This window comes from Procambarus clarkii, chromosome 8 (genome assembly GCF_040958095.1).
Source record: "Procambarus clarkii isolate CNS0578487 chromosome 8, FALCON_Pclarkii_2.0, whole genome shotgun sequence".
Classification (NCBI taxonomy): domain Eukaryota; kingdom Metazoa; phylum Arthropoda; class Malacostraca; order Decapoda; family Cambaridae; genus Procambarus; species Procambarus clarkii.
Window position 1 is genome coordinate 39,609,155 of NC_091157.1, and position 26,892 is coordinate 39,636,046.

General features: G+C 38.7%; 1 protein-coding gene across 1 annotated transcript in view; it reads right to left on the bottom strand.

Annotated features, from left to right (window-relative positions):
• LOC123759722 (alpha-1,6-mannosyl-glycoprotein 2-beta-N-acetylglucosaminyltransferase) overlaps positions 1-26,892 on the bottom strand; it is a 318,171-nt gene that overhangs the window by 32,491 nt on the left and 258,788 nt on the right. Inside the window, exon 4 of the mRNA XM_069317574.1 lies at positions 3,524-3,759. Within this exon, the coding sequence (XP_069173675.1) occupies positions 3,524-3,759 (236 nt within the window). The remainder of the gene's footprint in view (positions 1-3,523; positions 3,760-26,892) is intronic.

Genomic DNA, 26,892 nt, shown 5'->3' on the forward strand with positions numbered 1-26,892 from the left:
AATATTTGAAAATAACAAAAATCATTCTGCCTGTTAGGCACATCGGACCTTGCATACTAGGCCAAGAAGTGTAGTTCTTAGGCCACGAGGAAGATTTGAAGCCATGATGAGGATTCGAACCCGCATGCTTGGTACTCGCAAGCTTGCGTCCCAGCCCACCACACCACGACATGGTCAACAGCATGGCAACCTGGGCTTAAGAAGCAGCCTCCAACCTTCTCGTCAATACAACGTTGGAGGCTGCTTCTCACAGCCCTCACAAACCTCACTCATCCCTCACATTCCTCATTTCCCCATCACACATATCGCTCCCCCCTCACACACCTCACTCATCTTTCTCACACCTCACTCATCTTTCTCACACCTCACTCATCTTTCTCACACCTCACTCATCTTTCTCACACCTCACTCATCTTTCTCACACCTCACTCATCACCAATATATATCACTCTTTCCTGACACATGTCACTCTCTCTCCAAAGCTGTGCTGGCTGCACGGCCTTGGAGACAGACGGCTGACAGAATGGCACTCAACTGACTTGAGAGGAAAATGCCTAAACTGCACTATGATATGTATGCCTATAGAAGAGGGGTTGGCACCGTGGAATGTATTACAACTCTGTTAGCCCACTTGAATGACAGACCAGGAATGCTGATATTCTTGGACCTCGAGAAAGCTTTTGAACTGGCTAGCGCCCCAGCTATTCTCTGCTGCCTCATCGACCAAGAGGTCAAAAGTAACCTGCTCTCCCTGGACCAAAACCTGTCTTATAAACAGAGAAGCAAGAGTGAAAGTTCATGGCACAGTCTCTGAATACAAAAGAAATGAAAATGGTACACTGCAAGGAGGCATTCTCAGCCCTCTTCTCTTCAACTGTTTAATGGAAAGAATGATGAGGCTGAAACTCCCACAACACTGCAGGCTGCTAAACTACGCGGACGACTTTGTCATCATCATAAAAGGAAGGGATGCAGCACGCCTAGCACCCACATGCTTAAACTGCATAAGTTAAGAAGCAAAGCAGATTGGTATCAAACTCAACCCCACCAAGACAAAAGTCATGCCCATAAAAATAGCGAAGCCCAACATCCAACTCAGGATCAACAGGTCAACTCAGTACAGGGTCAACTTATTGAATGGGTGGAACCTTATCAGTATCTAGGAATAATCCTGGACACACACGTAAATTTAAATGCTGAGGTCACTTACTTAAGAGAGAGAACTGCGACCCAGACGGCAATCCTCAGGTCGCTAACCTTCCTCTCTGGAGGAGCCAATCTGCAAGTCCTTCGCACATACTATGTGCAGGCACTCAGATCAGTGATCGACTATGCCACACCTGAACTCACAAGCCTATCACAACAACAGTGGAAAAGGGTTGAAGTTGCCCAAAACAATGCTATGAGAGCTGCCCTGGGAGCCCCAATGTGGACCAGGCTTGAAACTCTAAGATTGGAAACGGGTTTGCCCTCTCTTCAAGAACGAATATCACAAAAACAGGAACGATTATCAGTAAGGTAACTAATTCCCCAGATTCAGTTTCAGTACGACAGGTCTTGGTGGTTGAACTTGGCCAAAACAACGGAAATCTTGGGCTGCCAGAGCGGGAAATGTGCTAAACAGACAACAATTAAAAAGCATGATTCTTGATAGAGGAGGAGACCAACCACCCTCAAACTACATTTGTTCTCCACCGTGGGAGGAGCCTACCTTCAAACTAGTAATTGAAAATCTTCCGATGAAAAAGGCTGCCTCTGATCCAACAATCCTAAGGAGCATCATAGAAAAACAAATGAGCAGCACTGCAGTAGCAGGAGCCACCCACATCTTCACTGACGGATCGGTTGACACAGAATATGAGAGTGCTGGCGCTGCTGCTCAACAAAGCCCGTCTACAACAAAGAGTAGCAGAAGAGGGTGAAGGATGATACCCTCTGCAATATGTTATTTTCAGCCCATTAAGTTAGAAAGGTTAAATATTCCAAAAGGAATCTTCAGGTAAATAGCAGTTCGGTTATATAGACCACGTCTAGGTTACAGATGGCAACAGGTACTCTGAGAGAGAACTCTATCAACATCAGAGGCCCGAGACTGTTCAACACGCTTCCACTACACATAAGGGGCATAACTGGCAAACCCCTCACAGTGTTCAAGAGAGAACTGGATAAGCACCTCCAAAGGATACCTGATCAACCAGGCTGTGACTCATACGTCAGGCTGCGAGCAGCCGCGTCTAACAGCCTGGTTGATCAGTCCAGCAACCAGGAGGCCTGGTCGACGACCGGGCCGCGGGGACACTAAGCCCCGGAAGCACCTCAAGGTAGCCTCAAGGTAAGGTAGGGAGATTGGTGAACTCCGACAGAAGGAATGCATCTTCTGCCAAACAGTCACAGAAAAAGTATTACTTCACTATCTCCTGGAATGTGAAGCAACCACCGATCTTAGAAGAGCTTTAAGAGTCCCTGAATCTTGCAGTAACCACCCTGAAGTCATCAACACTGCCACTGTTCTGGTCAAAAATGGTGTCCAGCAGTTGGAGACCCTCATAAATACTGTCAAGCAGTATCCTCCCCCGCGATAGCAGTCTGACGATTAAATGCGACCTCAGCGCCCAGTATGCATTTACTTAAAAAAAAATCTACCACGTATGGGCTATTCATGCCCGTGCCCGTGCCCATTGGCTTAATCTTCATCAATCAATTATCACATGTCACTCATCCCTCACAAACCGCATATGGTTATTTTAGTATCCAATGTATAAATGTTTTGTTATACTATGTTAGGTCTTATAGAAATATATTTTGTCTCCAGCAGCTGCTGAGGCACATTCCCCTGATACCATCAACACATATTTCACGATACAAAACTTCTCATAACTTTCCCATTAGCAGCCCTCACAACGACGCTAAACAGAAGCTATACAATACAAGAATGGTGTCTCACTCTCCTCCTATCCTCCTTCCTTCACCCTTTGTCTCCATATCGTCCTTCGTCCACTCCTCTGTATTGTTAACTTCCTTCCTCTAACTCATCTCTCTCTATCTTCATCCCTTCATCCTCTGTTTCTCTGCCCACCCCACTCCCACCATCCTCCGTCTGTTTACACCTCCTGTCTTCCGACCCTATGTTTCCCTATCCTTCTCCCTTCACCCTCTTTGTTCCTTCACCACTTGTATTTTTACTCACTACGTCATCCATCCACTTTCTATCCTGCCCAACCACTTGGGCAGGACGGAAGAGCAAGGGTCTTGATTCATTAAATGGAGGTCAGCATTTAATCCCCGACCGTCCAAGTGGTTAGGCACCGGTCCTTTCCCCCGTCCCATCCCAAATCCTTATCCTGATCCCTTCCAAGTGCAATACCGTCGTAATGGCTTGGCGCTTTCTCCTGATAGTTTCCCTTCCCACTCCCCATTCTCTACCTCGTTATTACCTTTACTCTTCCCTACCCCCTACCCTGTTTTCCTTCCACATTTCCCCCATTTCATCCCCCTCCATGTGATAGTCGCTCCGTCACCTTACCTCTCAACGTTCCAGGCACAGTCCCGTGGGTCCCTGCCAGGGAAGGTGAGTGGATGCAGCTGTATGGAGAAGGGGAAGAAGATCTGCATCACTCGGAAGTTTGTGACGTTCCTGATGAAGGCGTTGATGACGGGGTTCCAGAAGTCGTGGCTGAAGATGACCAGAGCCTCCTGGATGTCCCGAGTCTGCTGCAGGCTCCTCACAAGGTGTCGCAGGTTCTCCAGACGGTTGTGGACCTGTTGGGGGCACTTGTTTAATTTATTTGGTTATGTCATGCTGGAAAGATGTATACATACATGCGTGTGATGGTGTATACATACGTGTGACGATGACAACACTCTCTGTTGAGCGCACCCGACTCAATTTTCTGTTCCCCGGTAGAAGGCTGACACCTGTTCAGTTTCCATCTTATTATACAATTTTTACTTCTCAGAAGTAATGTGTGGGGTACATTGGTCGACGAGAGTCGGTTCACCCAAGGCAGTCTAGAATGCAAGACTTGCTCCAGTGGGAACAAGTGTGGGCTAAGTCGGTGGAGACAGCAAATTGTCTGAGTGGCCAACGAAGCATTAGTGATTGGACCGACGTATCCTGGGATTGCCCAGTTATGTTACTAGATGGAATTAACGTTCGTCTGTCCTCTAAGTTAGGGCTTGTTATAGGTAAAGCCTTTAGGAAAAGCCAACCAGCGTGTTGCTGGAGAGTCAAAGTGGTATTTTGTCACTGTCATGATACTGTGAAGGACTGGCCCGTGATTTACTTAGAAAGGTGGACTTACCGGTGTGAGTACCATAGAAGAAAAGCTCAGGGAAGGAACCTTGAGTGTTGTACGATACAAAATAGAAGTGGACTTGTCAGGATAGAATATCGCAGCTCTTTTGTAGTGTCCTGTGTAAAAGTGACTCCTGCGGTGTTATTCATAGTGTAAATACGTCATGAGTGAACAAAGTTAAGAAGTACAAGTGGTCATGGTTTTGTTTAGTGTTGTTTACCCCATTTCCGTTGGATTGATAATTACTACTCAGTTCTTAATAACTTACCTATGACTCGGGGTTGGATCTGGTAAGAAGAGACACTAAGGCCCGATAGAAAGTTTGATTTAAAAGAAATCGGTTACTGGCAAAGTGAGGCCATAACAATACGTATACATGTATATGTATAAATATGATGTATACATACATATACATACATACACACACACACACACACTCACACACATAATCGTACCAGTTGAGAAGTGGGACCAAAGAGCAAAAGCTCAACCCCTGCAAGCACATCTAGGTGAGTACATACACACTGAAATCTAAAAAATTTCAAATTCAAGATTTGAAATTTTGAATTTCGCAGCATAAATATTCTATAAGACCTGGCCAATTATCTAATGCACTATTTGTTCATTTGTCAGAAAATTCTCACCAAACTGATTGGGAGAGGTCTTCTTTAATAATTAATTATAAAAGCATTTTCAAAAGAAACATTATTGAATATGCTTTAATACAGATCAGACCATTTTAATACAGATCAGCATTTGGTCATCAGGAGACTCTAGGTGTCAGGAGAATGAGAAGAGGAAATAGTGATCGGTAATCACTATTACCGATCACGTCAACAGAAAATATGTTGTTGAATATGACCGAAAGGGTAAGATTAATGATTCAAACACGAATCTTCTCACTATTTCTTACGCTTTTCTTCATTGTCCAGCGTAGTTGAAAAATTAACTCTACAAAGTTCATTTTCACACTTTATTTATGGTCTGACGCCTAGAAGCATTTTGCAAGACATTTCTTACGTTTTCAAAGACAATTTTACATACTCTGATTCATGCTTATATTCTTTTTTGGGTGAGGTGATATGCTATAAATGTTTTCGGGTGAAGTGAAAGGACACGAATCAATGGATACATTGCATGTTTTCTCTTCATGCTTCTGTGTTGGTTCGGGGTCTTGAAGTGGGTAAAATGTAATTATGTGTTGATTGCTGGCATTGACTTTTTTATGTTTAGGGCCTTGCTGATGTCGAGTCTCCTGTTGTTACTGTATCTATCGATAATTTCTGTGTTGCTTGTTAAAATTTCTCTGGTGATGGTCTGGTTGTGAGAGATTATATGCTCTTTGATGGAATCCTGTTGTCTGTGCTATTTAATTGCCTAGAAAGAGACGTTGTTGTCTTGCCTATATACTGAGATCTTTGGGGCTGACAATCCCCAAGTGGGCATGTGAGGGCATATACGACGTTGATTTCTTTCAATGCGCTCTGTTTGGTGTCTGGACAGTTCTTCATTAGTAGGTTGGCCGTTTTCTTGTTATTGTAGTATATTATCAATTGTATCTTCTGATTTTTGTCTTTGGGGATAACGTTTCTATTAATAATGTTTTTCAGGACACTTTCCTCTGTTTTATGATCCATCAAAATGAAGTTCCTGTAAAACAGTCTAATAAAAGGTACAAGTGTAGTACTTGACTCTTCAGAGGTTGCATGGCATTTCACCTTTCTTTTAATTATGCCTTCAACATAACCATTAGAGAAGCCATTGTTGACTAGGACCTGCCTTACCCTACAGAGTTTTTTGTCGACCTGCTTCCAACCAGAGCTGTGAGTGAGAGCCCAGTCGACGTAAGTGTTGACAACATTTCTCTTGTACTGCTTGACCACATTTTTGTACAGTCAGTGTGGTCAAGCACTTAAGGAACCAGGTACGCCAAGGTGCACAGTGCTCCTGGGTGTCTGGGTTTGATTCCTTCTCACGTGAGGACACACGTGAGGAACACAAATGCGAACAAGCCTGAACGGTCTCCAGGCATATATGCAGCTGAAAACTCACACCCCATAAGTGACTCGAACCCATACTGTCAGAAGCAATGCATCTGATGTACAGGATCCCTTAACCACTCGACCAACACGACTGGACAAGCACTTAAGTCAAGTGCTTGTTCGCATTTGTGTTCCTCACGTGTGCCCCAAAGAATGAGGTGAATTAATAAAATACCATGCCCAAGATTTCCAACAGAGTGCCGGTGGGGGGATGGGGAATTAGCCTCGGCTACCATACTCTTTTGTCCGGTCGTGTTGGTCGAGTGGTTAACGGATGCCAACAGTGACTGCCCAGACAGGTACAAGAGGAGTGTTGTCAACGCATATGTCGACCGTGCTCTCAGCCACAGCTCAGGACGGAAGCAAGTCGACGAAGAACTATGTAGGGTAAGGCAGGTCCTAGTCAACAACGGCTTCTCCAATGGTTTCGTTGAAGACATCATAAGAAGGAAGGTGAAATGCCATGCAACCTCTGAAGAGTCAACTAACACAACACCTATACCCCCTATTAGACTATTTTACAGGAACTTCTTTTCCACAGCTCATAAAACGGAAGAAAGGGTCCTGAAAGATATTGTTGATAAGAACGTCATCGCTACAGACAAAAATCAGAAAATGCAATTGATAATTTATTATAAAACCGAAAAAACAGCTAATCTACTCATGAAAAACTCCTCAGACACCAAGCAGAACGCTTTGAAGGAAACCAACGTCTTCTATGCCTTGTAATGCGCACTTGGAGACTTTAAGCACCAAAGAACTCTGTATATAGGCAAGACAACAATGTCTTTTTCTAGGCGACTAACAATGCATAAGCAACAGGGCTCCATCAAGGAACATATAATCTCTTCCCACAACCAAACCATCACCAGAGAAGTCTTAACAAACAACACAGATAGATACAGCGCTAGCAGGCGGCTTAACACCTTCGAGGCACTACACATCAAAAAGTCAACACAAGCAATCAACAGCCAATAAATGCACAACTACATTCTACGCACTTCAAGACTCTGTACCAATATAGAAGCATCAAGAAGAAATATGGGCCAATAGGCCCTTTGCAGTTACTTCCATTCTTCCCTCTCATTTATCCAATTAATACCCAATGTTCTGTGTTCTTTCTTATGTTGGTCAAAAGTTTGTTCACTTCATCCAGAACTGTTGTAACATATTACCTCACCCAAATGCGAGTATATAAGACAAGCTGTTTAAGTGTTTAGCATAAGTAAAACTCTGTTTAGTGTTTTCAGGTTACAGTTTTCGTATCCTGGCCGGGGAGGATTTACTGGGCGCAATTCCTTAACTGTAGCCTCTGTTTAACGCAACAGTAAAATGTGTACTTGGATGAAAAAACGATTCTTCGCGGCTGGGATCGTATTCCAGGGACCTGCCCGAAACGCTACGCGTACTAGTGGCTGTACAAGAATGTAACAACTCTTGTATATATCTCAAAAAAAAAAAAAAAAAAAAAAAAATTGTGTGTGTGTAAACTAAAGTCTTTGAAAATGAAATAAGTTATTACGAAACGCGTTCAAGCGTCGCCTCAGACTAGAAATAAAAATGAATTTTGGAGAATTGATTTTTCAATTACCATCGACAGTAAAAAGAAACATAAAAAATATATTGAGAAAATTCGTGTTAGAATTATTAATCTTACTTTTTCGGTCATATTTAACAACATATGTTTACAAGAAAGACTGCTACCAAATATATTTATATATATATATATATATATATATATATATATGTCGTACCTAATAGCCAGAACGCACTTCTCAGCCTACTATTCAAGGCCCGATTTGCCTAATAAGCCAAGTTTTCATGAATTAATGTTTTTTCGTCTACCTAACCTACCTAACCTAACCTAACCTAGCTTTTTTTGGCTACCTAACCTAACCTTACCTATAAATATAGGTTAGGTTAGGTAGGGTTGGTTAGGTTCGGTCATATATCTACGTTAATTTTAACTCCAATAAAAAAAAATTGACCTCATACATAGAGAAAAGGGTTGCTTTATCATTTCATAAGAAAAAAATTATAGTAAATATATTAATTCAGGAAAACTTGGCTTATTAGGCAAATCGGGCCTTGAATAGTAGGCTGAGAAGTGAGTTCTGGCTACTAGGTACGACATATATATATATATATATATATATATATATATATATATATATATATATATATATATATATATATATATATATATATATAAATATATATATATATATATATATATATATATATATATAAATATATATATATATATATATATATATATATATATATAAATATATATATATATATATATATATATATATATATATATATATATATATATATATATATATATATATATGTCGTACCTAGTAGCCAGAACGCACTTCTCAGCCTAATATGCAAGGCCCGATTTGCCTAATAAGCCAAGTTTTCATTAATTAATTGTTTTTCGACTACCTAACCTACCTTTTTCGGGTACCTAACCTAACCTATAAAGATAGGTTAGGTTAGGTTAGGTAGGGTTGGTTAGGTTTGGTCATATATCTACGTTAATTTTAACTCCAATAAAAAAAAATGACCTCATACATATTGAAATGGGTAGCTTTATCATTTCATAAGAAAAAAATTAGAGAAAATATAATAATTCAGGAGAACTTGGCTTATTAGGCAAATTTGGCCTTGCATAGTAAGCTGAGAAGTGCGTTCTGGCTACTAGGTACGATATATATATATATATATATATATATATATATATATATATATATATATATGCAAACAAGCCTGAATGGTCCCCAGGACTATATACAACTGAAAACTCACACCCCAGAAGTGACTCGAACCCATACTCCCACAACTGGTATGTACAGGGACGCCTTAATCCGCTTGACCATCACGACCGGACAAAAGGAAGTGATAGCCGAGGCTATATGAACCACTTCCCCGCCGGCACTCGGATGGTAATCTTGGGCATAGCATTTTATCAAATCACCTCATTCTTTGGGGCACACGTGAGGAACACAAATGCAAACAAGCCTGAATGGTCCCCAGGACTATATACAACTGAAAACTCACACCCCAGAAGTGACTCGAACCCATACTCCCACAACTGGTATGTACAGGGACGCCTTAATCCGCTTGACCATCACGACCGGACAAAAGGAAGTGATAGCCGAGGCTATATGAACCACTTCCCCGCCGGCACTCGGATGGTAATCTTGGGCATAGCATTTTATCAAATCACCTCATTCTTTGGGGCACACGTGAGGAACACAAATGCAAACAAGCCTGAATGGTCCCCAGGACTATATACAACTGAAAACTCACACCCCAGAAGTGACTCGAACCCATACTCCCACAACTGGTATGTACAGGGACGCCTTAATCCGCTTGACCATCACGACCGGACAAAAGGAAGTGATAGCCGAGGCTATATGAACCACTTCCCCGCCGGCACTCGGATGGTAATCTTGGGCATAGCATTTTATCAAATCACCTCATTCTTTGGGGCACACGTGAGGAACACAAATGCAAACAAGCCTGAATGGTCCCCAGGACTATATACAACTGAAAACTCACACCCCAGAAGTGACTCGAACCCATACTCCCACAACTGGTATGTACAGGGACGCCTTAATCCGCTTGACCATCACGACCGGACAAAAGGAAGTGATAGCCGAAGCTATATGAACCACTTCCCCGCCGGCACTCGGATGGTAATCTTGGGCATAGCATTTTATCAAATCACCTCATTCTTTGGGGCACACGTGAGGAACACAAATGCAAACAAGCCTGAATGGTCCCCAGGACTATATACAACTGAAAACTCACACCCCAGAAGTGACTCGAACCCATACTCCCACAACTGGTATGTACAGGGACGCCTTAATCCGCTTGACCATCACGACCGGACAAAAGGAAGTGATAGCCGAGGCTATATGAACCACTTCCCCGCCGGCACTCGGATGGTAATCTTGGGCATAGCATTTTATCAAATCACCTCATTCTTTGGGGCACACGTGAGGAACACAAATGCAAACAAGCCTGAATGGTCCCCAGGACTATATACAACTGAAAACTCACACCCCAGAAGTGACTCGAACCCATACTCCCACAACTGGTATGTACAGGGACGCCTTAATCCGCTTGACCATCACGACCGGACAAAAGGAAGTGATAGCCGAGGCTATATGAACCACTTCCCCGCCGGCACTCGGATGGTAATCTTGGGCATAGCATTTTATCAAATCACCTCATTCTTTGGGGCACACGTGAGGAACACAAATGCAAACAAGCCTGAATGGTCCCCAGGACTATATACAACTGAAAACTCACACCCCAGAAGTGACTCGAACCCATACTCCCACAACTGGTATGTACAGGGACGCCTTAATCCGCTTGACCATCACGACCGGACAAAAGGAAGTGATAGCCGAGGCTATATGAACCACTTCCCCGCCGGCACTCGGATGGTAATCTTGGGCATAGCATTTTATCAAATCACCTCATTCTTTGGGGCACACGTGAGGAACACAAATGCAAACAAGCCTGAATGGTCCCCAGGACTATATACAACTGAAAACTCAAAATGATAAAATGCTATGCCCAAGATTACCATCCGAGTGCCGGCGGGGAAGTGGTTCATATAGCCTCGGCTATCACTTCCTTTTGTCCGGTCGTGATGGTCAAGCGGATTAAGGCGTCCCTGTACATACCAGTTGTGGGAGTATGGGTTCGAGTCACTTCTGGGGTGTGAGTTTTCAGTTGTATATAGTCCTGGGGACCATTCAGGCTTGTTTGCATTTGTGTTCCTCACGTGTGCCCCAAAGAATGAGGTGATTTGATAAAATGCTATGCCCAAGATTACCATCCGAGTGCCGGCGGGGAAGTGGTTCATATAGCCTCGGCTATCACTTCCTTTTGTCCGGTCGTGATGGTCAAGCGGATTAAGGCGTCCCTGTACATACCAGTTGTGGGAGTATGGGTTCGAGTCACTTCTGGGGTGTGAGTTTTCAGTTGTATATAGTCCTGGGGACCATTCAGGCTTGTTTGCATTTGTGTTCCTCACGTGTGCCCCAAAGAATGAGGTGATTTGATAAAATGCTATGCCCAAGATTACCATCCGAGTGCCGGCGGGGAAGTGGTTCATATAGCCTCGGCTATCACTTCCTTTTGTCCGGTCGTGATGGTCAAGCGGATTAAGGCGTCCCTGTACATACCAGTTGTGGGAGTATGGGTTCGAGTCACTTCTGGGGTGTGAGTTTTCAGTTGTATATAGTCCTGGGGACCATTCAGGCTTGTTTGCATTTGTGTTCCTCACGTGTGCCCCAAAGAATGAGGTGATTTGATAAAATGCTATGCCCAAGATTACCATCCGAGTGCCGGCGGGGAAGTGGTTCATATAGCCTCGGCTATCACTTCCTTTTGTCCGGTCGTGATGGTCAAGCGGATTAAGGCGTCCCTGTACATACCAGTTGTGGGAGTATGGGTTCGAGTCACTTCTGGGGTGTGAGTTTTCAGTTGTATATAGTCCTGGGGACCATTCAGGCTTGTTTGCATTTGTGTTCCTCACGTGTGCCCCAAAGAATGAGGTGATTTGATAAAATGCTATGCCCAAGATTACCATCCGAGTGCCGGCGGGGAAGTGGTTCATATAGCCTCGGCTATCACTTCCTTTTGTCCGGTCGTGATGGTCAAGCGGATTAAGGCGTCCCTGTACATACCAGTTGTGGGAGTATGGGTTCGAGTCACTTCTGGGGTGTGAGTTTTCAGTTGTATATAGTCCTGGGGACCATTCAGGCTTGTTTGCATTTGTGTTCCTCACGTGTGCCCCAAAGAATGAGGTGATTTGATAAAATGCTATGCCCAAGATTACCATCCGAGTGCCGGCGGGGAAGTGGTTCATATAGCCTCGGCTATCACTTCCTTTTGTCCGGTCGTGATGGTCAAGCGGATTAAGGCGTCCCTGTACATACCAGTTGTGGGAGTATGGGTTCGAGTCACTTCTGGGGTGTGAGTTTTCAGTTATATATATATATATATATATATATATATATTTATATATATATATATATATATATGTTGTACCTAGTAGCCAGAACGTCGTACTCGGCCTACTATGCAAGGCCCGATTTGCCTAATAAACCAAGTTTTCCTGACTAATATATTTTCTCAATTTTTTTTCTTATGAAATGATAAAGCTACCCATTTCATTATGTATGAGGTCAACTTTTTTTTATTGGAGTTAAAATTAACGTAGACATATGACCGAACCTAACCAACCCTACCTAACCTAACCTAACCTATCTTTATAGGTTAGGTTAGGTTAGGTAGCCGAAAAAGTTAGGTTAGGGTAGGTAGGTTAGGTAATCGAAAAACAATTATTTCATGAAAACTTGGCTTATTAGGCAAATCGGGCCTTGCATAGTAGGCTGAGAAGTGCGTTCTGGCTACTAGGTACGACATTATATATATATATATATATATATATATATATATATATATATATATATATATATATATATATATATATATGTCGTACCTAATAGCCAGAACGCACTTCTCAGCCTACTATTCAAGGCCCGATTTGCCTAATAAGCCAAGTTTTCATGAATTAATGTTTTTTCGTCTACCTAACCTACCTAACCTAACCTAACCTAGCTTTTTTTGGCTACCTAACCTAACCTTACCTATAAATATAGGTTAGGTTAGGTTAGGTACGGCTGGTTAGGTTCGGTCATATATCTACGTTAATTTTAACTCCAATAAAAAAAAATTGACCTCATACATAGAGAAAAGGGTTGCTTTATCATTTCATAAGAAAAAAATTATAGTAAATATATTAATTCAGGAAAACTTGGCTTATTAGGCAAATCGGGCCTTGAATAGTAGGCTGAGAAGTGAGTTCTGGCTACTAGGTACGACATATATATATATATATATATATATATATATATATATATATATATATATATATATATATATATATATATATATATATATATATATATATATATATATATATATATATGTCGTACCTAATAGCCAGAACGCACTTCTCAGCCTACTATTCAAGGCCCGATTTGCCTAATAAGCCAAGTTTTCATGAATTAATGTTTTTTCGTCTACCTAACCTACCTAACCTAACCTAACCTAGCTTTTTTTGGCTACCTAACCTAACCTTACTTATAAATATAGGTTAGGTTAGGTTAGGTAGGGTTGGTTAGGTTCGGTCATATATCTACGTTAATTTTAACTCCAATAAAAAAAATTGACCTCATACATAGTGAAAAGGGTAGCTTTATCATTTCATAAGAAAAAAATTATAGTAAATATATTAATTCAGGAAAACTTGGCTTATTAGGCAAATCGGGCCTTGAATAGTAGGCTGAGAAGTGAGTTCTGGCTACTAGATACGACATATATATATATATATATATATATATGTCGTACCTAGTAGCCAGAACGCACTTTTATGCCTACTATGCAAGGCCCGATTTGCCTAATAAGCCAAGTTTTCCTGAATTAATATATTTTCTCTATTTTTTTTCTTATGAAATGATAAAGCTACCCATTTCATTATGTATGAGGTCAATTTTTTTTATTGGAGTTAAAATTAACGTAGATATATGACCAAACCTAACCAACCCTACCTAACCTAACCTAACCTATCTTTAGAGGTTAGGTTAGGTGAGGTAGCCGAAAAAGTTAGGTTAGGTTAGGTTAGGTAGGTTAGGTTGTCGAAAAACAATTAATTCAGGAAAACTTGGCTTATTAAGCAAATCGGGCCTTGCATAGTAGGCATAAAAGTGCGTTCTGGCTACTAGGTACGACATATATATATATATATATATATATATATATATATATATATATATATATATATATATATATATATATATGTCGTACCTAGTAGCCAGAACGCACTTCTCAGCCAACTATGCAGGGCCCGATTTGCCTAATAAGCCAAGTTTTCATGAATTAATGTGTTTTCGTCTACCTAACCTACCTAACCTAACCTAACCTAACTTTTTTGCCTACCTAACCTAACCTAACCTATAAAGATAGGTTAGGTTAGGTTAGGTAGGGTTGGTTAGGTTCGGTCATATATCTTCGTTAATTTTAACTCCAATAAAAAAAAATTGGCCTCATGCATAATGAAATGGGTAGCTTTATCATTTCATAAGTAAACAATTTGAGAAAATATATTAATTCAGGAAAACTTGGCTTATTAGGCAAATCGGGCCTTGCGTAGTAGGCTGAAAAGTGCGTTCTGGCTACTAGGTACGACATATATATATATATATATATATATATATATATATATATATATATATATATATATATATATATATAAATATATATATATATATATATATATATATATATATATATATATATATATATATATAAATATATATATATATATATATATATATATAAATATATATATATATATATATATATATATATATATATATATATATATATATATATATATATATATATATATATATATATATATATATATATATGTGAATATCAAGAAAATAAACAGTGATTAAGAATGTGACAATGTCAGACCACGGAGGAAAAATGAAACAGGAAATTTCCTTAAGTACTTTCGTATATTAAATACATCTTCAGAAGGTCATTTTACAGATCGAGTGATGGGTATAAATAGGCAGGAGAGAGTGGTGAAGTAAGGTGAGGTACAATACTTGGACAACGCAGAAGGCCCATTGGCCCATCAGATGCACCCAATTGGCCCATCCGATGTAGCCCAATGGCCCATCTGATACAGCAGACATACAAGCATAATGCATAGGTAATTATAACATAAAGAGGTAAATATATACAATAAATTAGTGAGACAAATGTTTTTCAATGATTCTACTTAAATCGCCCTTTAGCTGATCTATTAGAAATGGATCTAAGTTATATAGACCACTGCTAATATTCAAATTACTTTCTTTGGTGATCTGTATCAAAGCGGATTCAATTATGTTTCTGTTATAGGTGCTTTTACAATTTGTTATTGAAGACGCACTCTCCCAATCAATTTGGTGAGCTTTTTCTGACAAATGCACAAACAAAGCATTAGATAATTGGCCATGTCTTACAGAGTATTTATGTTGCGATATTCTACATTTTAAATCTTTAGATGTTTGCCCGACATAGAACTTATTACATTCCTTACAAGGTATTTTATAAATGACGCAATTATCACTACGAGGGCTGTTCCTTACTAATAGCTTACCAACAGTGTTTTCGTAGCTAAACATTACATCTATATTAAAAAGTTTCAAGACCTTGACAATATTCTCAAACCCAGAGAAATATGGTAAACATAACACATTCTTTGGGCGAATCCTTTCACTGCATACATTATTATAATATGTACGACGAGCTTTGTTACGACAAACTTCCAAAAAATTCAGTGGGTAACAAAGCTTAAGACCAATCGAATCAATATTCTTAAATTCTTCGTCTAAGAATTCTGGACTCACAACTCGAAGAGCTCTTAAATACATTGAAGAAAAAATTGACTTTTTTACATTGTATTTATGCCCTGAAAAATAATGAACATAAGATAAATTGTTCGTAGGTTTTCTGTAAACACTAAACTTTAATGAAGAGTTTTCCCTATGAATAAGCACATCTAAGAATGGCAAACATTTATCAATTTCAGTCTCCATAGTAAATTTTATGGAGGTGACTTGGTCATTAAGTTTGGCTACAAATTCGTCTGTGTTTACATCTGAAGGCCAAATACACAAGATATCATCAACATATCTAAACCAAGGAATGATTCCAGGAGTTATTTTTGAAACAAATTTCTTTTCAAAGAATTCCATGTACAGGTTTGAGAGCAATGGCGATAGAGGATTCCCCATTGCCATTCCAAAAGTCTGTAAATAATACTCATTATTAAAGGTAAATTTACATTCTTTAATGCACAACTTAACAAGACTGACAATAATATCAGCAGAAAGAGGTAAGTCATGGCTCATTAGTTCATTGTTACAGCTTGCTAGTTCAATTGCTAGTTCATTGTTACAGCTTGAAAAACATAACTCTCTGTCTTCACAAAACCTAAACCTGGTTAAAGGTATTGTTTATGGTTCAATGTTGACGCCCCAAACAAACAATTTTCCCGAAAGATTCAGACGAAGCTTACAGGAGTTAAGAGCCGATCCTTCCATTCATATAACAAAGGCTGATAAATCCAGCACTATTGTTATTTTAAACAAGGAGGAATATATTTCGAAAATGAATGATCTCCTCCTAGATTCTTCAACGTACACTAAGCTTAGGAAAAATCCTCTTGAGGACATCATCAAGTTCTTCAATAGTAGCTTGAGGAAGTTGTTAAGTAAACATAAAGATCTTCTTAACCAATTTACTACTTCATCACCTTCATTACCATATCTATATGGTCTTGTCAAGACGCATAAGCCTAACAATCCCATGAGACCTATCATCAGTTCTGTGGGATCCATTTCTTACAAACTCTCCAAATGGCTTACCAAAATCTTGTCCCCTTTGTTAGGAACTATCTCCTCTTCTCATTTGACAAATTCTCTTGATTTAGTTAACAAATTGAATAGTGTTCCTGTCACTCCTGATGTAAAGTTAATCAGTTTTGACGTTTGTTCTTTGTTCACAAAGGTACCGGTCGATGATATTCTCGATTATCTTGCTCGTGAACTAATGAGCCATGACTTACCTCTTTCTGCTGATATTATTGTCAGTCTTGTTAAGTTGTGCATTAAAGAATGTAAATTTACCTTTAATAATGAGTATTATTTACAGACTTTTGGAATGGCAATGGGGAATCCTCTATCGCCATTGCTCTCAAACCTGTACATGGAATTCTTTGAAAAGAAATTTGTTTCAAAAATAACTCCTGGAATCATTCCTTGGTTTAGATATGTTGATGATATCTTGTGTATTTGGCCTTCAGATGTAAACACAGACGAATTTGTAGCCAAACTTAATGACCAAGTCACCTCCATAAAATTTACTATGGAGACTGAAATTGATAAATGTTTGCCATTCTTAGATGTGCTTATTCATAGGGAAAACTCTTCATTAAAGTTTAGTGTTTACAGAAAACCTACGAACAATTTATCTTATGTTCATTATTTTTCAGGGCATAAATACAATGTAAAAAAGTCAATTTTTTCTTCAATGTATTTAAGAGCTCTTCGAGTTGTGAGTCCAGAATTCTTAGACGAAGAATTTAAGAATATTGATTCGATTGGTCTTAAGCTTTGTTACCCACTGAATTTTTTGGAAGTTTGTCGTAACAAAGCTCGTCGTACATATTATAATAATGTATGCAGTGAAAGGATTCGCCCAAAGAATGTGTTATGTTTACCATATTTCTCTGGGTTTGAGAATATTGTCAAGGCCTTGAAACTTTTTAATATAGATGTAATGTTTAGCTACGAAAACACTGTTGGTAAGCTATTAGTAAGGAACAGCCCTCGTAGTGATAATTGCGTCATTTATAAAATACCTTGTAAGGAATGTAATAAGTTCTATGTCGGGCAAACATCTAAAGATTTAAAATGTAGAATATCGCAACATAAATACTCTGTAAGACATGGCCAATTATCTAATGCTTTGTTTGTGCATTTGTCAGAAAAAGCTCACCAAATTGATTGGGAGAGTGCGTCTTCAATAACAAATTGTAAAAGCACCTATAACAGAAACATAATTGAATCCGCTTTGATACAGATCACCAAAGAAAGTAATTTGAATATTAGCAGTGGTCTATATAACTTAGATCCATTTCTAATAGATCAGCTAAAGGGCGATTTAAGTAGAATCATTGAAAAACATTTGTCTCACTAATTTATTGTATATATTTACCTCTTTATGTTATAATTACCTATGCATTATGCTTGTATGTCTGCTGTATCAGATGGGCCATTGGGCTACATCGGATGGGCCAATTGGGTGCATCTGATGGGCCAATGGGCCTTCTGCGTTGTCCAAGTATTGTACCTCACCTTACTTCACCACTCTCTCCTGCCTATTTATACCCATCACTCGATCTGTAAAATGACCTTCTGAAGATGTATTTAATATACGAAAGTACTTAAGGAAATTTCCTGTTTCATTTTTCCTCCGTGGTCTGACATTGTCATATATATATATATATATATATATATATATATATATATATATATATATATATATATATATATATATATATATATATATATATATATATACATTAAGGAGATTTGGACACTGACTGATTAGAGCAGACTCAATCAAATTACGTTCCACGAAATCCCCACAATTGGTAATGCTGGAATGGGGCAAAAAGCATTACCAATTGTGGGGATTTCGTGGAACGTAATTTGATTGAGTCTGCTCTAATCAGTCAGTGTCCAAATCTTCTTAATGTTAGTACTGGAATGTACAAACTTGATCCATTTTTAAGTTATAATATTGCACAACAGTTTAAGAAACAACTCTGATAGAGAGGCTTACAATGTCTCATTATAATTGTATATTCATATATTGTGTGTTCATGAGGCTTTTCTTTAATCTTTCATCCTTATTCTCTGACCGCTAATCCTCTTTGACCATTCTAAGCTAAGCTATACCTGTTTTTGGTTAATTACACCTGACCAACCCTAGGGAGGGGTTGGTCAGGTGTCGGCCTATATATCCTCCCCCTTCTCCCTTCTCCTTAGTCAGTCTGGTGTTGACAAAGGCTTTAACAAGCCGAAACGTTCACCTCATTTCATATTTCTCTGTGGATTTTCCGCATATATATATATATATATATATATATATATATATATATATATATATATATATATATATATATATATATATATATATATATATATATATGTCGTACCTAGTAGCCAGAACTCACTTCTCAGCCTACTATGCAAGGCCCGATTTGCCTAATAAGCCAAGTTTTCATGAATTAATGTTTTTTCGTCTACCTAACCTACCTAACCTAACCTAACCTAGCTTTTTTTGGCTACCTAACCTAACCTTACCTATATATATAGGTTAGGTTAGGTTAGGTAGGGTTGGTTAGGTTCGGTCATATATCTACGTTAATTTTAACTCCAATAAAAAAAATTGACCTCATACATAGTGAAAAGGGTAGCTTTATCATTTCATAAGAAAAAAATTATAGTAAATATATTAATTCAGGAAAACTTGGCTTATTAGGCAAATCGGGCCTTGAATAGTAGGCTGAGAAGTGAGTTCTGGCTACTAGGTACGACATATATATATATATATACCAGTGGCATATATGGTCTATAAGAAAGACCATTTTAACATATATATATATATATATAGATATATATATATATATATATATATATATATATATATATATATATATATATATATATATATATATATATATGTCGTACCTAGTAGCCAGAACGCACTTCTCGGCCTACTATGCAAGGCCAAATTTGCCTAATAAGCCAAGTTTTCATGAATTAATTGTCTTTCGGCAACCTAACCTACCTAACCTAACCTAACCTAACTTTTTCGGCTACCTAACCTAACCTAACCTATAAAGATAGGTTAGGTTAGGTAGGGTTGGTTAGGTTCGGTCATATATCTACGTTAATTTGAACTCCAATAAAAAAAATTGACCTCATACATAATGAAATGGGTAGCTTTTTCATTTGATAAGAAAAAAATTAGAGAAAATATATTAATTCAGGAAAACTTGGCTTATTAGGCAAATCGGGCCTTGCACAGTAGGCTGAGAAGTGAGTTCTGGCTACTAGGTACGACATATATATATATATATATATATATATATATATATATATATATATATATATATATATATATATATATATATATATATATATGTATATATATATATATATATATATATATATATATATATATATATATATATATATATATGTCGTACCTAGTAGCCAGAACTCACTTCTCAGGCTACTATTCAAGGCCCGATTTGCCTAATAAGCCAAGTTTTCCTGAATTAATATATTTACTATAATTTTTTTCTTATGAAATGATAAAGCAACCCTTTTCTCTATGTATGAGGTTATTTTTTTTTATTGGAGTTAAAATTAACGTAGATATATGACCGAACCTAACCAACCCTACCTAACCTAACCTAACCTATATTTATAGGTAAGGTTAGGTTAGGTAGCCAAAAAAAGCTAGGTTAGGTTAGGTTAGGTAGGTTAGGTAGACGAAAAAACATTAATTCATGAAAACTTGGCTTATTATGCAAATCGGGCCTTGAATAGTAGGCTGAGAAGTGCGTTCTGGCTATTAGGTACGACATATATATATATATATATATATTTATATATATATATATATGTTTTATTTTAACATATATATGTTAAAATAAAAATGTAACAGAAAAGGTGAGATCAATGATTCTGGTATGAATCTTCTGAAGTGACTTCAATTGAAAAGGAAATTTAAAAATTAACTATCAAGTTTATTCTTCTGTATTATGGCCTGACGCTAAGAGAAGCATTTCGTTGACCCTGTCAATATTTTCAACGGCAAAATAGAAGTGAATACAATTTGTCTGAAGCATAAGAATATATGTTACCTAAAGTGAGATGAAGTGTTGCATGGGCCAATATGTCCACCGCACATGGTCCTGCGTCTCTCACAGGCACAAGAACTCTTGCAGCTCTTCCAAGGATTGCAACTCTCACCGAGTCCTTGGAGAGTGGTGGTGTAGAGTGAGGAGCTCTTAGACGACTACAGCCAGATAACTAATCCTTGTGGTGGTGAGTCATACAAAAGGGCACTAACTCGTCCACCCAGAAAATCCAGATCAGCGAAAAGAAACTACGAAAGAAAACTTGCCCCAAACATAAAGAAAGATCCAAAATTAATCTATGCCAATATAAGAGGTAAAACCAAAACAAAGGACTCAATTGGACCCTTAATATATGAGACTAACCAAACTATAATGGACGATAAAAGTGCAGCAAACACTCTAAATTATTATTTTACATCAGTGTTCACACTCGAAAGGTTGGATGACATCCCATCACCCACACAAATGTTTGAAGGAGGGGAGGAGAATAAATTTAAGTATATACCCATAACATGTGAAAGAATCACATGTTATGGGTATACAACGTTGAGAACATTTACAATCTAAAAGACTCAAAAGCCCCAGGTGTAGATGGAACACAGTGCAAAGTCATAAAGGAACTGGCAGAAGAACTATGCCTGCCACAGAAACTACTTTTCTCAAAATCTCTGGACCAAAGTATAGTTCCTCTAGATTGGAAATATATAAATGTAACCCATATTTTAAAAAAAAGGCAGAAAGAGCTCAGCAGAAAACTACCGGCCAATCAGCTTGACTAAAAATCCTAAGGAAGGGAATCAGTCACCATCTTTCAGTGAACAAACTTGTACAATCGACACATGGGTTTGTAAAAAACAGATCCTGCCTTATAAACGTGCTCACATTTTAGGAAACGGTAACCAGCTACTCAGACAAAGGCCTTCTGGTGGATGTAGTATACATGGATTTTGCTGAAGCTTTTGATAAGGTACCACATGAAGGACTGGCAAGGATATCATAGGCCCATGGAATAAATGGCAAAATATTAGAATCGATGAAACAATGGTTCAAGGAAAGAAAGCAAAAGGTCATGCTAAGTGGGAACGAATCTGAATGGAGAAATGTGATAAGTGGGGTGCCACAAGGGTCCATTTTTGACCCACCCTTTTTGTCATATACATCAATGACATAGATGAGAATATTACACACCACATCATCAAATTTGCAGATGATTTAAAGAGTAATGATAAAGTGAGAAATGATATTGATAATGAAGCCTTACAAAGGCTATATGAACTCCACAAATGGTCAGAAGACTGGCAAAGGCTTTTTAATATCAACAGATGCAAAAGCCTGCATATGGGGCATAACAACCCACGACACAATTACCAAATTAACAGAATTATATTCCAACAGATGGATGAAGAAAAGGATCTTGGAGTCAAAATCTACCACTCACTAAAAGTTGTACATCAGGTAGTAGCAGCAGTCAGTATTGCTAACCAAACCCCTCAGATAATCAAGTGTACTTTTGACTTTAAGGAAAAAATGTAATGATTCAACTATATAAATCTCTGGTGCGCCCCCATTTGGATTACTGTATCCAAGCACGGAGGCCAAATTTTCAGAAGGACATAGCTGCTCTAGAAAAGGTGCAACACCGGGCAACAAAAGTCATTCCAGATTTAAGTCAACTCAAGTATCAGGAACGGTTGAAAGCCACAGGGCTAACAACACTGCAAACCAGGCATGAGAGGGCGGATCTCATTGAAACTTTTAAAATACTGAACAAGTTATAGGATGTTGATCCGGACAATTTCTACAGAAGGTCAGATGTAAAACAAACAAGGAACAACGGTTTCAAGCTCAACAAGTCACAACGCAGGACTGGGAACAGGAGATGCTTTTTTCACCCACAGGATTATAAACCCATGGAACCGCCTACCTGTCAAAGCGGTAACTGCCAAAACTATGCTGAATTTTAAAATCTACCTAGTAAAGATCACGGCTTCCTGTCCTCGAAGAAACCACTAGGGTTCGTGGCCCTCAGATAAATTAGGTATAAGCAACATTTCAGACGGGGTACAGATCTCGATCAACTGTACTATATCATTATTCGGTGCCCACTGTATGATCTACGAAACGTAGTTTACATTGCATCCTGAGCAGTTACTAAACAACTGGGGAAGTCAGGATTTTACTCAAACTCTAGAAAAAAATCACTCGAGTACTCAGCTAAGGCAATATGCCAGCAGTGGCTCTGCAAACTCCTTGGTTATGTTGGTACTCTTGTCCGACGCAGACACTTTCTGCAGAGTGCGTCCAATGCCTAAGGACATATGAAGAAAGTTACTCTAGCCTAGCCTTGGCCACACACAAGTGTCCTAGAGTGCATATTCACGACTCAACACGTGAACCAATCATGAAAAATAAATGACAGAGAGAAGGAGACACAGAAACGTATAAAATAACATATACTGATACGTAAGAAATACAACAAAGTTACTTTACAAGCCTCACTCAAAAGCTGAGAGTGACTCACTCTTCTGGTGACCATACTGCTAGGCTGCTCATGGCTCTCTAAGACGTGTATATCTGACAAGTCTATCAGTTTTGTTCTCAATGTCTCATCACCCCCATAGGGGGTCCATTCCCCTCATTTGAGGGAAATCCAGTCTATTTCCGTGTGGTTAAACTCCCCTAGTATTTAGGATCTTAGCTCTTTCTTCACTTGGCATTGTGGCTCTGTCTTCCATTACCTTTAGATAATTCTTATTGCATTTGTCATATTCTTCCCTATGCCTTCTGTTGTTTAGTGAAAAATTATAAATCACTGCTCTTACTATCTTCGTGTCTCCCGTTATGAATCTTCCTAATTGGAATCCAACCAACTCTTGCTGGTTGGATTCCTCTGCTAATTTTATCTCTTCACAGTTCCACTGTACCTGTAGCAACACGGCTGCACCATCTTCACCTCTGTTCCACCAAGTTTTCTTTATTACCTGATATCCTCATGGAAAAATTGCATTCCCTACAGGACTTGTCAGTTTCATTTTCTTAATAAAAACATGTGTGGTTGCCTTATTAGGCTGGGCAACCCTATTCTGTCCCTCAGTAGTTTAATTAAGCTGATCATCCTCACTATTTCATTTTGATCTATTCTCTGCTCTCAGACTCGCTTTTTCTTGTGAGTGTTTGTGCCATTTTCTGGTCTCTTTGCATTTCTTATTTGTTTTTCTTCCCAGATTCTCTTTGCTGTCTCCCTATCCTCATTAGACATATTCTGTCTAATGAATATTGCATAATATTTTTCCTAATTCCTCAAATACCTCTTTTCTATCAATAAATACTTAACTAACTTGCTGTTCTTCAAAATAGCTTTCACTAGTCAATTATTTTCTCCTCAAAACCTGCCTAGCCTTCAGAAATACTCTATTTCCATTCTTGCATCTCTGGCTTGAATTTTGTGTAGAATTTATTGTCTCCCTCTGGCTGTGTAGGTGTATATTACTATTGATCTCACCCTTTCCAATTCCTGCCTTGGTCATTTCATGACTTGGGTACTTTATACAGCCTCTAACAATGTTGTTTTTGAATGCCTTCTTTTCCTCTGAACCTTTTGCTGCTTCAGCAAAAGGTTTAGTTTGGCCTTATTCTCCAAATCTCGATTACATTATCAACTCTAGTTCTCGCCTCTGTCATCTTACTCACTTTCTTTATTGCCTTCCCTTCTTCTTGTTCCATCATTTATAATCTGTTCTGTAACCCCATTCACACTTATCTCCCTTTTGAGGTGTAATTATCCTCAGATATATTTGCTTCAAGATAGAAATGCAGTTTGTCACTCCTATGTAGCCATCTTCTGGACGAGGTATCTTTAACTGTCCACCGTTTTGGGCTGTCAACATCCGCAGGGCCTTGGTTTCTATCTTTGTCTTGTGTTGTTGTTTTAGGTTGAGTAGATAGACGGACTAGCATTGGGCTTTCTGCTAGGTGTGCTTTTGTTCATTTTTTTACATGGGGACCATCTAGGAAAGAGTCTTCAGTAGCAGGCACAAACCCAGAGTATACTGCCGTTATGTTCATGACGTATTTGTTATTGTAAAAAAACTCGAAGAACTAATTAGTCTAGAAAGCCATCTAGAGAGAGTCAGGACTCCGATTCACCCATGAAACTAGTGAAAATAACAGTAGGCCTATACTGGATGTGTTAATGACAAAAACAGAAGCATCTCTAAGCGTATATACTAAGCCTACTAACATAGGATTGTGCCTAAACGGTATGAGTGAGTGGCCCCAAAGATACAAAGCCAGTGTTCTCAACGCTCATATTCATCGAGCCCTTACCCACTGTTCTGAATGGTGGTACAAAACTGTGTTATGAGGTCGAGGAGGAAATCCCTGACATGGCCCCAATTGTAACAGATTGTTACAAATAAAAAAAGACAACAATCAGCAAGTAGATACCCTCTCGTACTGCTACTTCTTCTGACACCACAACCTGTTCTCGACTCAAGTCCATTACATCCAGCGGTCGACCCCAAAGATGCATTTATTTATGTATTTATTTATTTATTTATTTATATACAAGAAGGTACATTGGGTTTGTGAGAATACATAGCATAGTATTTACAATCTTGTAAAGCCACTAGTACGCACAGCGTTTCGGGCAGGTCCTTAATCTAACAGATAATTTTAAGTAAGTAAATTCTAGCAGAATTAATAAAATGACAACAGACACATTGCAAGAAAAAAATAAGATGAGAGAGATTAGTAAGTATATTAAAGCACATTGGTTTATTAAAGCTCTGGTTGATTACAATGACAGCTTGATTGGTAATTTAAACAAGATTAATAGACACCATACAGCAGATTGATAGCACATATAAGAAGACAGCAATGGTCACAATGGTACAGATGTTCGGATTGGGTACATAAAGATTGGGAGATTGGGTAGCAATAGATACAGTGCAATTCAGTGCATTCATAAATGTTAACATGCTGTTCATTCAAAACAGGAATTTTCTCAAATATATATTAATATTATAATATTTTAGCAAATTGTGCATATATATAGATATAGGTTAGGTTAGGTTAGGTGTTTAGGTTCTGTTGGCGATTATTTGTATTTGTAGTACGAGGGTGAAGCATTTACAGCGTTGTGGTTCGAACAAAAATCGTCAGTGAAGCACTTGTTCCAGTTAGAACAAAATTCGTCAATGAAGCACTTGTTACCACAATCCAGCCCGTCCTCCACACAAAGACCCAGTGATTCTGGGTCTTTGATTCCATGCACCCGCCAAACCCGCTGTTTATGAATGAAAAACGGTTTACACACGACTCACAACTGATGGCGTTCGAACACTTCCGGAACAAGTGCTTCCCTGACGCATTTTGTTCGAACCACAACGCTGCAAATGCTTCCCCCACGTACTACAAATACAAATAATCGCCAACAGAACCTAAACACCTAACCTAACCTATCCCTATATATGCACGATATGCTAATATATTATAATATTAATTTTGAACGAACAGCATGTAAAAATTTATGAATGCGTCTGTGGGGTCGACTGCTGGATGTAATGGACTTGAGTCGAGGACGGGTTACCACAACCAAATACTCTCCTTCCATGAACAACTAAAAAGTAATTAAAATAAAATACTCCAACACTCCCCGCCTCCTGATGGCTCTCCTCACGTACTATCTAACCAAAAGGAAACAGCGAGTAACTGTGAGGGGAGAGACATCAGAGTGGCGAGATGTCACCAGCGGAGTCCCACAGGGCTCTGTACTTGGACCCATTCTGTTTCTAATATATGTGAACGATCTTCCAGAGGGTATAGACTCATTCCTCTCAATGTTGGCTGATGATGCAAAAATTATGAGAAGAATCAAGATACACAGAGACTACAGGATGACCTGGACAAACTGGAGGAATGGTCTAGAAAATGTCTCCTAAAGTTCAACTCAGGAAAG